This window comes from Dendrobium catenatum, unplaced genomic scaffold, assembly GCF_001605985.2.
Source record: "Dendrobium catenatum unplaced genomic scaffold, ASM160598v2 fragScaff_scaffold_1497, whole genome shotgun sequence".
NCBI classification, from domain to species: Eukaryota; Viridiplantae; Streptophyta; class Magnoliopsida; order Asparagales; family Orchidaceae; genus Dendrobium; species Dendrobium catenatum.
The window spans coordinates 644015-657555 of record NW_021319959.1 but is presented as its reverse complement, the minus strand read 5'-3'; the positions used below and the strand labels follow the sequence as shown (position 1 = coordinate 657555).

The following is a 13541-nucleotide window of genomic DNA, read 5'->3' as shown; positions in this document are numbered from 1 at the left end:
AATTTGGAATATTCCATCAAACAGCTCATATTAATCTCCTTGATTAGTACTAATCATTCCTTTGATATTTGGGCGCCTTAATGACATTAAAATTAAGTTATCTTAGGCTCGTTGGATCCGCCTTATTGAGAAGCCCGATTTAAATATAAAAATACAATATGTTGAAATTATATGGTTATCTAATCATCATCTCAAAATTTGTAACTATATTTTCATTATTTGATATGAACTCATTTGGACTTGGATCAAAATAATCAAATCACAATTATTATTAGGTTCATCTCATTGAAAAGTTCACTTCGACTATACATTACTCGAAATCAAAATTTTGATGATTCTTAATTTAATTATGAGAAATTTAAATTTAAATCTTAGCTTGATTGAATGACTTATCTAATAACATGAACTTCACAAAAAAAAAATTTGTTGAATTACGTACAGGGTTCTATCTATAAATCCAAGAAAGTTGAAGGGTTTAGCGATAAGAGTTTGAAGTCATTATGGAAGAAATATTTGATATGTGGTGCTGATCAACAAATAATAAATTTATTAATGTTTCCAGTCAATTATTTAGGGATAATTGTCTCATCATTAATAAAGCAAGTTCATCACGCCAGCAAAGCAGAACAAAATTGTTTATTACGTTACTGCCCTTAACAACAATTAAATTATTTGCAAGCATTTTTGCTGAAATATCCTTTACTAGTCTGTCTCCTAATGAATATTTATAATAAGTACACATGTACGAGTGAACTTTTCTATCTCAGTTGTTGATAGAGATGAAGGCTTCGTTTGGGACGACTTTCTTTCTGCTTCTTACAGCAACTTTTTAGTATAAAAATTTAAATTTTTATACTAAAAAGTTACTTTATGAAGCAGTAAGAAAGCCGTCCCAAACGAAGGCGATGACTTTTGCACTGATTATTCATAGTAGAAAACTATAAATGGATAATTATGTATTGGTTACCATATAAATCAACTCTCCATTTATGTTTGATAGGAAAAGAGTATTTCGTATTCTAATAAAAAAGATTAGATGTGTCAATAAATGATCTGATCGGTCAACCTAGCTTAAATTTAACCTAAAAAATTTGGATTTGAACGGCTCGAATTCGGATCTGTCACTTTGACCAATTTATTAAATACGCAAATTCGAGTGGACATGCGAACTTATTTTTGACATAAAAGTGAATCGTTTAATATTTTATTTCTTAGATTTTTCAGCTTTGTTATTACGATCTTCTTGTTTTTTTATCAATTAACATAAATTCTATAGTAGATATATTATAATAAAAAATAATTAAAATGGTAGGGTTAGGTTTGGGTTGTTCGGGTTGCAAGCGAGACGGGATTCGGTCTACCTTTTTTACTCGTTTATTAAATAGGTCAAGTTCAGGTTGACTGAATTTAGGTAGAGTCAACTTCGAGTAGACTCCAACCTGTCGATTGGACCAGCTCAGGCATACTGGGCCTACTTAAATAATTTTGTAATTATTTAAATGAAAATTAATTAATAATAAAGGTGGTGCCTATTATTATGAATTGAATAGGTACAATCATTAGGCCCACCTGTCGATTGGACTAGCTCAGGCATACTGGGCCTACTTGAATTTGTCCAAGTTCATTTTGGCGTTTATGCATGCTTTTCATGACAATTTTTAGGCCCAAAGTTTTTTTTTTAATTAATGTTTTAAAATCATTTTTTAACATTTATTAGCCTCAATGAATCCTTTAGATTAATTTTGAGCACTCAAATGTTATTGTAAGTAAACAATTATAGAAATTTCGTCTAAAGAGTGCGCAAACAAATTCAAAGTTTTCGAGTTGGTCAAATTTTGATCCATTGGGAAGAATATGGCTATATTTATGGAGTAATTATTACGTCCGGACAAAAAACCGGAAATCCATACCTATATCGAGCAATACCGAGTTTTAGGTGATGTGACGCGTGTTTATTGGTCTATGGACGAGTCATGTGGCCTGACGTAATAATTGCTCCATATTTATGACGGTCGGTTTATGTTGACATTGAAGGATTAATCATACCTTAAAGTACTTTGGCAATTCCAAACTTGCATGAAACACTCACCTAGAAGACTCTTCGCTTGCAGTGAGAGACTCACCACTTGTCTGATGTATTTGCCTTCACAGACTCGGCCAATATATTCATTCTAGATGACTTGTTTCGAATAGTCGCTTTCAATGGCTCGCCTAAAGCAGTCACCATACAAGATATTCACTCTCATACAATACTCCCAAGAGACATCTAGAGTCATGTCAAATGTAGATAGCCACATGTGCGCATTTCAACATAATCCACATATTTGTATTAGTATGTACTTGTTAAATCATATATTGTTTCTCTAATTTTTTTGTTTAAGTGAAGGATTTTCTATAGCTCTCTTACTCAGGGAGATTATTTGCCTTCTTAACTACTCTTCATTCATTCTCTTGTTTTACATTTTACATAGTCAAACTTGTTAGTATGGTCAAATATCATTTAAGGACAAATTAGGATCAAGCATGAACAAAATCATGTTTTAGTTTTTAATTATAAGTTTTCTTATAATATTGTCAAAAATATTTGTGATTAAAAATAGTTATTTGATAATATTTCAATAATTATTGCTATAGATTTTTTTTTTTAACATCAATAGTAGCTATTTTTTAAAAAAAATTTGGATAGTTTATAAAAAGCTAAAAGACATTGATTTAATTATAATTTTTTAAATATTTTATTAAAATCTAATATTTAGGCTTCATTTAGGACAGCTTTCTTACTATTTCGCTTTTCAAATCACAATCACGATTTTTGTTTGACAATTTTATGCTATAAAGTTGTTTTTTACGACAGCTTTTAAAAAAATTATTTTCTTTACAACAGCTTTACAATCACAATTACAAAAAAAAAATTATGGCCATCCCAAATGGACCCTTAGTCACACTTAAGAATTTCTGATAAACAGCTCTGAAGCTTGCTAAGACAGTGTTGATTGCTGTGTCATTTAAAGTCACATAAAAGGATTATCTCTGAAATTCATCTGTATAGAAACTTTCTTGAGAAATTTTGTTCCATTGGAAATTTCTACAAGAAGTAGAAGGAAATATTTGAATCCAAAAAGAGTAAGGATAAGAAGAGAATGAATAGAAATGTTTTGTCCTTTGTTTCCTATTAAGTAATTAAAAAAAAAAAATTCTCTTCATTCAGAAAGCTAATTGATTTTGCAAAGTTGAAGGGATTTCCATTTGCTAAGCAAGTCTTTGAAGAATCAATTAGTTTTACACCAATTTGTTAAACTTCTCATATACAATAAATTTTTCAATATAAATTTAATAATTTTTATGCTCATTTTTATAAGAATATCATGACACAATTTTACTCCTACATACACAAGAAACATTTGGAGGAAACTTCAGAACTTAAATTAGTATATTAGCTAAAAAGTAACAAAATTAAATAGATAAACCAAAACTTAAAGCATGAATCTCATAATAAATACAGAAAAAATAAATCTTGAAAACTAAATTTCTATTTTTATTATTATTTATTTGTTAATAAATCAGAAATTTAAGTGATTGTGAAAGAGGGCCCCAAAAATCAGCTACCAAATAGAAACAAAATTGAGCTGGATTTGGGCTCATTAGTTTACAAAATGACTTCAATCAGAGCCAAAGGTTGATTTAGGGTTTGATTGGGACGCCTGAAATGTTTTATAAAGTTTGTTGTGAAGCTGTTGTAAGGAAAATAACTTAGCTGCTATGGTCACAAAAATAGTTTTTTAACCCTTAATTTTTGAAAGGTAGTGAGAAAGTAGCTAAAACAATATTAGTCACATAAAATTGTAATTTTTGTCTGAAAAAATAAAATAGGGATAAAACTATCTCAAACAAACTCTTAAATTTGCAGCATATGCTTTTTTAAAGCAACTTCTATTCGGTTCGTCTCCAAAGTCCTTTTTGTTGGGGATGGCCCAACGAAAAGGCTACTTAAACTAGAAATTATTCTGTGCGGAGTCCATGCAGGAAGAAGCATTCATACATAATGTGCATCAACTTTTAGTACACACTGTATGTACACTCACAGTCCGGACGATTCTTCCCATCCGGACTCCTCACAAAATAATTTTTTCCACTTAAACAGTACATTTCACAATCATTGAAGTAATGGCGAAAAAAGATGTTTTGGTCAAGCAGAATTCTTTTCCAATTATAGCTAGCAGAATTTTTCATAACATTCATGGAAACAAAGCAGGAAAAATGGAGTACACATTATATGTGATAAACCTAAGCTGCTGCTGCCTTGCTCTCTTGTCCATTGCTTTGTTTATCAAGAGAGGTGAGAATTGTCTTAGTATTCGAAATGTCTGAAAGTTCACCAGCATTGAGGATTTCATGATCATCTGATTCACTGTCTGCTTTTCTTTCTGGGGACGAGAAATCTAACCGCAACCCATTGATCTCTTCCTCGTATGAAGGTGTTAAGTTTTCCAGTGTCAATTGATGATACTCAACAAGTTGATGAAGGCATTGGTTCTCCCTGAGAAGGTTTGCATTCTCGTTTGCCAATCTGGATTTCTCAGCCAAAAGTGCCTCTAGTTGTAGTCTCACCTGAAGGCATTATCAACTCAATCATATAGTGAGGTCACAAGAAAAATTGTTTCAACATTGAGTAGGATCATGGTCCCGTTCAAAAATAATATGTTGAAAACTAAATGAACTCATATTAACTGATACTGTTAACTAAGGCTTCGTTTGGGCCGTCTTTCTTACTGCTGTTTAAAAAATTGCTTTAAGAAGTAGTAAGAAAGATGTCCCAAATGAAGCCTAAGTCTTCACAAAATCTACAATGTTATATTGAGCATTAGTTAACTGTAAAGTGCATACAAGCCATATATTTGCTGATATAGCCAGCCAACTTTTATCCCATCCACCTGCTACCTTAAATGATAAATGTTTTCAACTGCCGCCTTTGTTTTGCACAACTCATAAGAAACGCGATAGCTTTAAACCAATGTCAATATCAGAATTGAATTTTTTTAAGAGTTATCCTTCTAATAGTTGTGTTCTTCATAGAAAAACTTCTCTATAAACAAAAGACAGGGGAGAACTTGAGCAGGAAGAGCATTTGGACTAAAGTTTCATATACATCATCAACATTAGCTTACCCAGCTATTAGAGTTAGGACTTATGAGTTCTCATCTTTCATTCATTTTGCTGTGTGCTATAGTTCACTCTATTTTACATTCCTTATTAGAAATGATCTTTCTTTATTAGATTTAAATGAGAATTTGACTTTTTTAATTAGAACACAATGAAGAAAAAAGATTCATGTAGCCGACCCCACGTAGTGGGATAAAGGCTTGATGTTGTTATTGTTGTTGTTGTTATTGTATAGAAGAAGTATCTATAAGCTAAAAACCAAAAAGAACTTGAATAGAGAGAGAGCTTTTGGACTAATGTTTCATGTACCTCATCATCAACATTAGTCTTATCCCAGCTATTAGAGTTCGGACTTCTGAATCCTCATCTTTCATTCATGCTACATGAGGATTTTACTCTATTTTACATTCTTTTACAAGATTTTCAACCAAATTATCTTTGGTTTTGCATTTTTATTCTTAATCATTTCATATTAAGCAATGAAGCATGCATATTGTGACTGTATTTTGACAATATTACCCTTAAAACTCCATAACATTCTCATATTTCTATACTTTATAGGTATATCTTTATTTAACTATTGATTATAAAATAGTTGATTAGTGTATCTAATAGTTTGAACATCTATGATGAGGGGTAAAAAATGCCTCATTAAAAGGGAAGATAAAAATCAGCATCATCGGATGAATATAAGAAAAAAGATATAAATCTAAGGTAACGAAGATAGAAGTTGTTGAAAAGATTTTTCAAGATAAAATTAGTATCAGGAGTTTGAACAACTTAGCATACTAAACTTGAAACATGGAAAATGAGAATTTATAATGGTGGCCTCAAATAAGTGGGATTTGGCTAATGATGACGACAGGTTCATTTAATCCACCAACTCTTAATTATAGAAACTAGTCATATATTCTTTTGTTTTTTTTTACGTGCAGAAAGCTTACTAACTACTGTTCATGAAACGAAATATCAGTCACAAAACTCTTAATAAGATCAAAACAGTGGAATTATCAGTTAAGAAATAACAATTGAAGACAAATATCTTCATGGAGAAACAAATGTGTATTTTTAAGCTCCAGCAGAACAAACAAGCATAGGAATACCAAAAACATCTTTTAAACAAGGGGGAAAATAGTACAAATAAGATAAAATACCAGTTAAAAGATTACCAGATCATCTTCATCCGGCATTGCTCCTTTCCCAGGACCATCACGGAGCCTTCTATTTTCCTCTTCAAGCAGAGTACATCTTTCTTGCATAAAATTTAATTCGGCTCTTATCATTTTTAGTTCCTTTGCTAGTGAAGTTGCTTTAGACACCATTAACATTGCAAGCTACAAATTACAGAAGTAAAAATATGAACACGGAATTATCTTTGAAATCATATTTCTTTTACAATTAAAGTTGATAAATCTTACATTTTTCGTCTTATCTAGATTCACACTTTTTGTAACATCAATTGAATTCTGTTTATCTTCATGATTTTCCTTGAGATTAGCTTCTTCTTTTGAATCCTCCAGCTCCTGAACAACATTAGGACCACAGCGTTTCTTTGCTTTTCTCTGTTCATCCTCCTCATCGCTTGTTCTTGTGCTCTCTCTTTTCTGTGATTTTCGGAGAGAAGGCTTTGCTAGATCATTGAGCCCCTGTTAAAAAATGAGAACCAATTAAAACACTCAAATGAAGCAACTCTCCTTTATGTAAAAATCTAAAAATTAAAACCAATCTAAAACCGAGCTATGGCTGTTACAAAAGCTTATTTTTCTTATTTCATGTTACAAAAGCTTATTTTTTCTTATTTGATCATGTTCAGCTCGATATTTAGCTTAAGTTCTACTGGTTTTTATAAGCTTGTTTATTTGACTTGCAAAACACGAATAATGGTTTATTGCATTTGGTACAATAGTAGCTTGATATCTATCAATATATGCATGTATACTTATATGCATTTATGTATAAATGTGTGCATATTTATGTTTAGATTGTTTATACTCATATTCATATATTTACATATTTTTATGAACATATGTATGCTTATTCAGTTATTTGACTGTATAATTTATATATGGCTTATAAGGGCATCTCCAACCGAGCGCTTAACATGCGTGTGCAGTCGACCCGCTCCTCCAACCCAACTCCAAATCACTTGCTAATATCGCGAAGTGAATTGGCGTCGCATTGTTCAAGTTCATTGATGCATTTTATTTATTTTTAAATGATTAAAAATTAATATAAAAATATGAGATAGAATTACACTTAATATAGTTTTTTGGTGTTAAGAAATAGAGTTTGGTTGAAAATGAGTTCCTGCATTTTGGAGTGAAAAATGAGTTTTTCAGTTGGAGATGGCCTAATTAAATTCATGGGCAGCTCATATTCAGCTAAATAAGTTAACATGATGAACACAAATGAAAGTTTTAGCATGTTTGATTATCAAGCCAAGCTGAACAACACTTTGAGATCGCTCAAGCTCAGTTCTTTTACAGCCCTAAACCCAGCTCAGAAATCACAATTCCATTTAGCAAGTAATCCTACCACTAAAGCCGTATCCATTTTTTCTTGAAACTGCTTTAACAATTTCTACCTTCATTAAGGAATAAAAAAACAGAAAAAACATAGGTCAAGTAAAACCCTAAACGAACTACGATCAAAACTCCGCAGAATTAAAAAAAAAAAAACATTCTTTTCGAGTAGGACCAAAATTGTAAAAATTAACCTGTTGGGCTGCTCCTAAAACATCTGTTAGCTGGGAAAGAGAAGAAGAGACCGAATCCAACCCTTTGATTAAAAGCATAGAATCTTCCGTAAAACGCTTCCCACGCCTGGATTCAGCATCGCACTGAGCACAACCAAAAAGATTAAATCGTCGATGAATCAATTGGTGAGATACATAATGCTTTGACATCGGAGAAGGAGACGGAAACCAGAATAAAAGCCCTTACAGTAGTAGAGCGATTCAGTTTCGGATCATCTAGAATATCGTCTACACGATCACGAAGATTGATCCATAAGCGTTCGTCGGAAGACGGGCTAAGCAAAGCAGCTGATTCCATTAGGGGTTTCAGGAGATCTAGAAACGGAAGGGGAAAGTGAGTAACGGCTAGTGTGAGAAGTGCCCGACTACTGGAGAAAGGAGAACAGAGTTTTAAACTGAGTAGACGGGCCCACCTCTAACGTTCAAATTTCTCCGAACTTATTAAAGTACTTCATTAATCAAATTCACTTGTCATGCTAATCTTGAAATCACTTATCAACTGAAGCAACTTATAGTAATGAAATCTTAAGCAGGTGATGAGAAAATGATAATAATTATTATTATCACAGTATATATATATATATATAGGGGGAGAGAGAGAGGAATTGAAATTTATTCTTTTTTTTTTTTAATTTATTCATTATGAGGATACATATATAAATTGTAAATTTTATTTTATTTTAATGAGTTTATTTAAAATTATTTTAAAGAATAGTATTTAAAATTATATATTATATATTTTCTATTTTTTATTTTTTTGAAAAGACCGATCTAATTAGGGGTGTCAATTCCGGGTCACGTCTCGGGTTCGGGTCAAACCCGAAAATGACCCGACACCATTCGGGTCAACCCGAACTCGACCCGCTTTAGGTTCGGGTCAACCCGACCCGACCCATGGACACGACAATGCCGTGAGTCTTATGAACTGATATATAGAAATTGAACTACTCACCTCTTAAGCTCAACTTGTTGGCTTGAAAAACATAGAAACAGTTTGGGAACATTTTGTATTTTTATTGATAATTTTAACTTTTATAAAATGTTTATTTAATGTATTTACACATTTTTAAATATAAATTAAGTTGTTTTAATAAATATTTCACCGTCATTGACCAACATCTATAGCCGCCACCATCGGCAACCATTGGCCACCGCCACCAACTTGCATTGCACTACTGGAGATCACCTTCATCACCACATAAATCAATTTACTCAATATTCAATAAAAATTTTACAATATCAAATGTATTTTATTTTAAATCAAAACATAAATAAATATATATTGATGCTCGTGATTTTTATGCAGAACAAAAAATGGAAAATAGGAAAAGTTCTATGCCAATCTGTATTATTTGGCATCAGCGTGCAAATGCGAGTGCCCCATAAAATCCCACAAGCTCAACAATTCACCAACAAAATCATCACATACAACAGCTAATTACTCATCCCAACTGCTTTGGGCATTCAGGATTTGAAGTTCTGTGAAGAACTAATAGCTTCAGAACTTCAAATATTGGCCGGTAATACTGTAAAAGTTCCTAAACCTGCCACTGCCAACTTCAGAAAAAGCTCCAATCTTTCAAGAGAACTGTAATTTACTAGAGAAAGTTTGTCCAAACTCCCAGTTTTCTGGAACTGTATCTGTAAATACTTTTGTCTGAACATCAGTGGTGGTCTTGAAAGGAGAGTGACTGCCCATTTAGGTGAGCATTGGACTGCCAATTGGCACCCCAATTCCTTGACATTGTAAGCCACCCAGTCTTCGAACCATTGATCGACATGACCTCGATCGATCCACTGTCGCCTGGTTCCATATCCACTCGAATAGAGATTACCATATCCACAAGCTCCATCTACAGCAAAGTTGCTAGCAACCCATTGAGATCCGGCACCAAGCAAAGCGAGTACTAAAGACGCACTTGGTGATGAAATTCAGAAGAAACAAAAGTAATTGAAGAAGCACCCATAGTTCCTGAAGCATCACTCCCTCCATAGAATGTTGCTAAAGCCTTAGTTTTCGTTTGGGATGGCTTTTTTACTGCTTCTTAAAGCAGCTTTTAAGTATAAAATTTTAAACTTTTGTACTAAAAAGTGGTTTTAGGAAGCACTATGAAAGCAGTCCCAAACGAAGCCTTAGTCCACACTGGAGAAGGAGAAAAGCCATGAGCAGTAACAATGCTCCATAGGAAACAAAGAAATGAAAAGATGATCACCATGAACTCTGCTAAGAAGATGCTTTTTTGATAATGAGAAAAAGAGTGGCCTTTAAGTTGCTTAAATAAGATGAGAATCCTGTCTTTTAATGGCCATGATACTCTCATGTGAAAGTTACAGTCACAGCTCTTTGACTTTATAACATATAAAACAATTTCTTGTCTGGTTTGTTTCTGTAAGAGTAGATCTGATCAATCAGTCATGTGGCTTTAAACTTATATTAAATTTATCATTCTCATGTACCACTTTGCTATGGAGAAACTATTTTGTAAGGGCATCTCCAACCGAAAATTCCATTTTCACTCCAAAATAATGTGATTCATCTCCAATCGAACTCCATTTTGCGCCATTGGCAGAAGGTAACCGTCTTTCTCCTATTTCGTGCGTTTCTTCAGCAAATTTGATAGAGACAGAAAAATAACGAAGGTGAACAGTGCAACGCCAATATTGGCGTTGCACTGTTCACCCGCAACCAAATACCAGAAGTTTTATGGTTCAGCCGGAGCTCACGAGCGACGCCATTCATGCGTTCAGAGTTCGGTTGGAGAAGGCCTAAGGGATGAATGGCATTCTGTCATGATATATTTTATGTTTATAATCATATAATAAAACTATTAATAACAAAATCAAACAAGAGCTTTAAACCTATAGTTAGTTCAAACTTTAAAAAGAAGGTTTCCAAGATATCATTGCAAATTAAGGATGCTATGTCACAACCTAAATCAATATAATACATAGATAGGACGGCTCATATTGTGTTGAATGGTGACTGACTAATAAGCCTTAAGATCTAGTTTTGGAGAACTTTTTTAATTTCTTTTAAATGTTAACAGACAACAAAGCTGCTAATTTACTTCAAAAAAATATAAATGTATATAATAAAAATTTATACATAACAGTACATGGTTACAAATCAAAATAGAACAAAGGAATATAAGAATTTATGCCCATCACATATATCTATGTCTAATTTAAAATCTTACATAGGAGTTAATTAATTAAAATAAATAAAATGAATTTATAAGAATAAATAAAATATTAATAGAACACTTGTTTAAAAGAATAAGATGTTTTTGAAAATATCACCACCAAGGATCAGTTACGCCGCCAAGTGCATATGATCGTTTAAAAAAAAATCACTTATTTAAAAGAATAAAATTGTTTTGAAATAAAATTCAACTTATTTATTTTAAAAAATAAATAGCTGATATATTAATCCTATAAGGCTATAACAGCATTATATGACGACTAGGGGTGTCAATTCGGGTCGACGTGTCGGGTTCGGGTCAAACCCGAGTTGACCCGGATCTAAACGGGTCAACCCGAACCGACCCGTTTTTTGCAAACGGGTCGGAAATTTCAACCCGGATCCGACCCGACCCAGTCGGGTTGCCAGGTTGACCCGACCCGACCCGCGGGGCAGAGAACAAAGCAGTCGGAGCGCGACACGAGCGCGGCAGCGAGCGCGGGTTCGGCAGCGCGACAGCGAGCGCGGGTTCGGGTTCGGCAACAAGGGGGAATAAAAAATTTTTAATTTAAACGGGTTTTCGGGTTGACCCGGCAACCCGCCTGATTAACCCTAATCAGATCCGTTTTTCAAATAGGTCGAATCTGCGAACCCGAACCCGAACCCGAACGGGTCCAACCAACCCGGATTTTCTGGGTCCGATGTGGATCGGATTTTCAGATCCGATCAAATATTGACAGGCCTAAAGACGACGAGAAACTTCAGCAGGGAAGGGGTCGTACCGTAGTAGATTATCACTCCCGCATACGATTATTCTAGACAAGAAAGGGGAGATGGCGGTGATCTCCACTATCTTCCATCCGTTGCTGTTCCCCGGTTTCATGGACTCCCACAAATTACTGCAGAACCACAGATCAACCCTTGCTTCTCTCAAAGGCCGCTTCTTTCGAAACCCTAGCTCGTCAAAGCTTGTGGTCTTCGCGTCTGGCGGTGAGACCAATGGTAACGGGGAGGTTAAGGAACAAGAAGAAGCCGGCGACTTTCGGGGGGAGCTGAAGAGGGATCGTCGGCCGGCATTCAATCTCCGGTGGCGGGATCTCCTGAACCCGGACCCGGAGAACATCCTCGCCGTCGGATTAACGGGCTTGCTCACTTTGGCGAGCGTTCAGATCTTGGGGCAACTTTTCTTCATCTCGTTCGCCATCGTCCTTGCGGCGCTAAAGTACTCCTTTATCGCTGCCCTCCTTCTCTTCATACTGATAACCCTTCTGTGATGCACTAAACAAAGATTTTTTTTAGCATATTTTTATTTGTGTATTTGCATTTTTCTAGTGAAATTGTAGAAAATTAATGGGAATGGAAAATCTTTCTAGCATGTTGGAAATTCTTCTTCATATCAAGTTCATGAAAAGAATAAAAATCAACAAATGTTTTTTGAATGCATCTGTTTGCTTTTTGTTTAATACGGATCAGCCCTGGCCTGCGTACTAAAAATAACTGTCTTAGGAATAATTAATTACGGGCCAATCATCCCAACTTAAAAAAAAAAAATAGAGGTTCCTTTATTTCACTAAAATTCTATCTGCTAATGTTTTGAAAAGGATTCAAGGTGCTTAATCTAACTGACAGATCAAATAGGATTTAATAGGAGAAGGTGAAGTAGTCATATGTTGAATCATGGATTATATGTTCTTATATTTTAAAAAAAAAAGTTCTTATATTTGGCAATTGCTTCAGAAGGCTTGTTTAATTATCTCTATAGATTTTAGTTGCTGGTACTTGTTTGTTGTTCTACATTTCTAGCATGAATACTTGTTCGAAATTGTCAATTATCTGTCATGCTAAGGGCATCTCCAACCGAACGTCAAACATGCCTATGACATCGTTCTATCGCTCCAACCAAATGCCAAATCTTCCTCAATTTGCTTGGGGGTGAACAGTGTGTTGGCGTCACATTATTCACCTACGCGATTTTTCTCTCTCAACTGGATTTGCCGAAGAAACACACGAAAGAGGAGAAAGACGGTTACTTTCATAGAAGCGTGCAAAATGGAGTTCGATTGAGAGACTTGTTTATTTTTTAGGGCAGGTGAATTGTTAAAAGGGCGACTTGTTTATTTTTTAGTTATTTCTAACAACCAACTTGCAGAACTCGTAACTCTAAAAGCAAGATAAGATTCTTGATCAAAATGGCAAAGCTAATAAGTTGTCATCAGCTGCAATTAGAAAACTAGCAAGGTGTATTTAAGATCAATAATTTATTCCTCATACTTGCAAACCAAGCTGCACTTTTTAATTTGTTCTCATTACTAAAAACTGAGAATAAATATGAAATTCTGCAAATCAAGATTCATATCACAAAAGGAAACTGTCACGTATCAAATTTGAAAAAATCATAATTACGCATGAACCAACAAATTTTCAGAACAATCAACCAAAATAATA

General features: G+C 34.0%; 2 protein-coding genes and 1 pseudogene across 2 annotated transcripts; 1 reads left to right on the top strand and 2 right to left on the bottom strand.

Moving 5' to 3' along the window:
• Positions 1-4284: 4284 nt before the first annotated feature.
• LOC110106079 lies at positions 4285-8213 on the bottom strand. The gene is made up of 5 exons (XM_028700369.1): positions 8085-8213; positions 7877-7999; positions 6579-6806; positions 6330-6494; positions 4285-4608 (listed from the first exon to the last, which is right to left on the bottom strand). The coding sequence occupies exons 1-5, from the start codon at positions 8211-8213 to the stop codon at positions 4285-4287; spliced, it is 969 nt and encodes a 322-aa protein (XP_028556202.1).
• Positions 8214-9494: 1281 nt separating this feature from the next.
• On the bottom strand, positions 9495-10655 carry LOC110106051 (annotated as a pseudogene).
• Positions 10656-11842: 1187 nt separating this feature from the next.
• LOC110106052 lies at positions 11843-12480 on the top strand. Its single transcript, XM_028700359.1, has one exon. It carries the CDS (start codon positions 11930-11932, stop codon positions 12368-12370), a length of 441 nt encoding a protein of 146 aa, XP_028556192.1. The 5' UTR covers positions 11843-11929; the 3' UTR covers positions 12371-12480.
• Positions 12481-13541: the final 1061 nt, after the last annotated feature.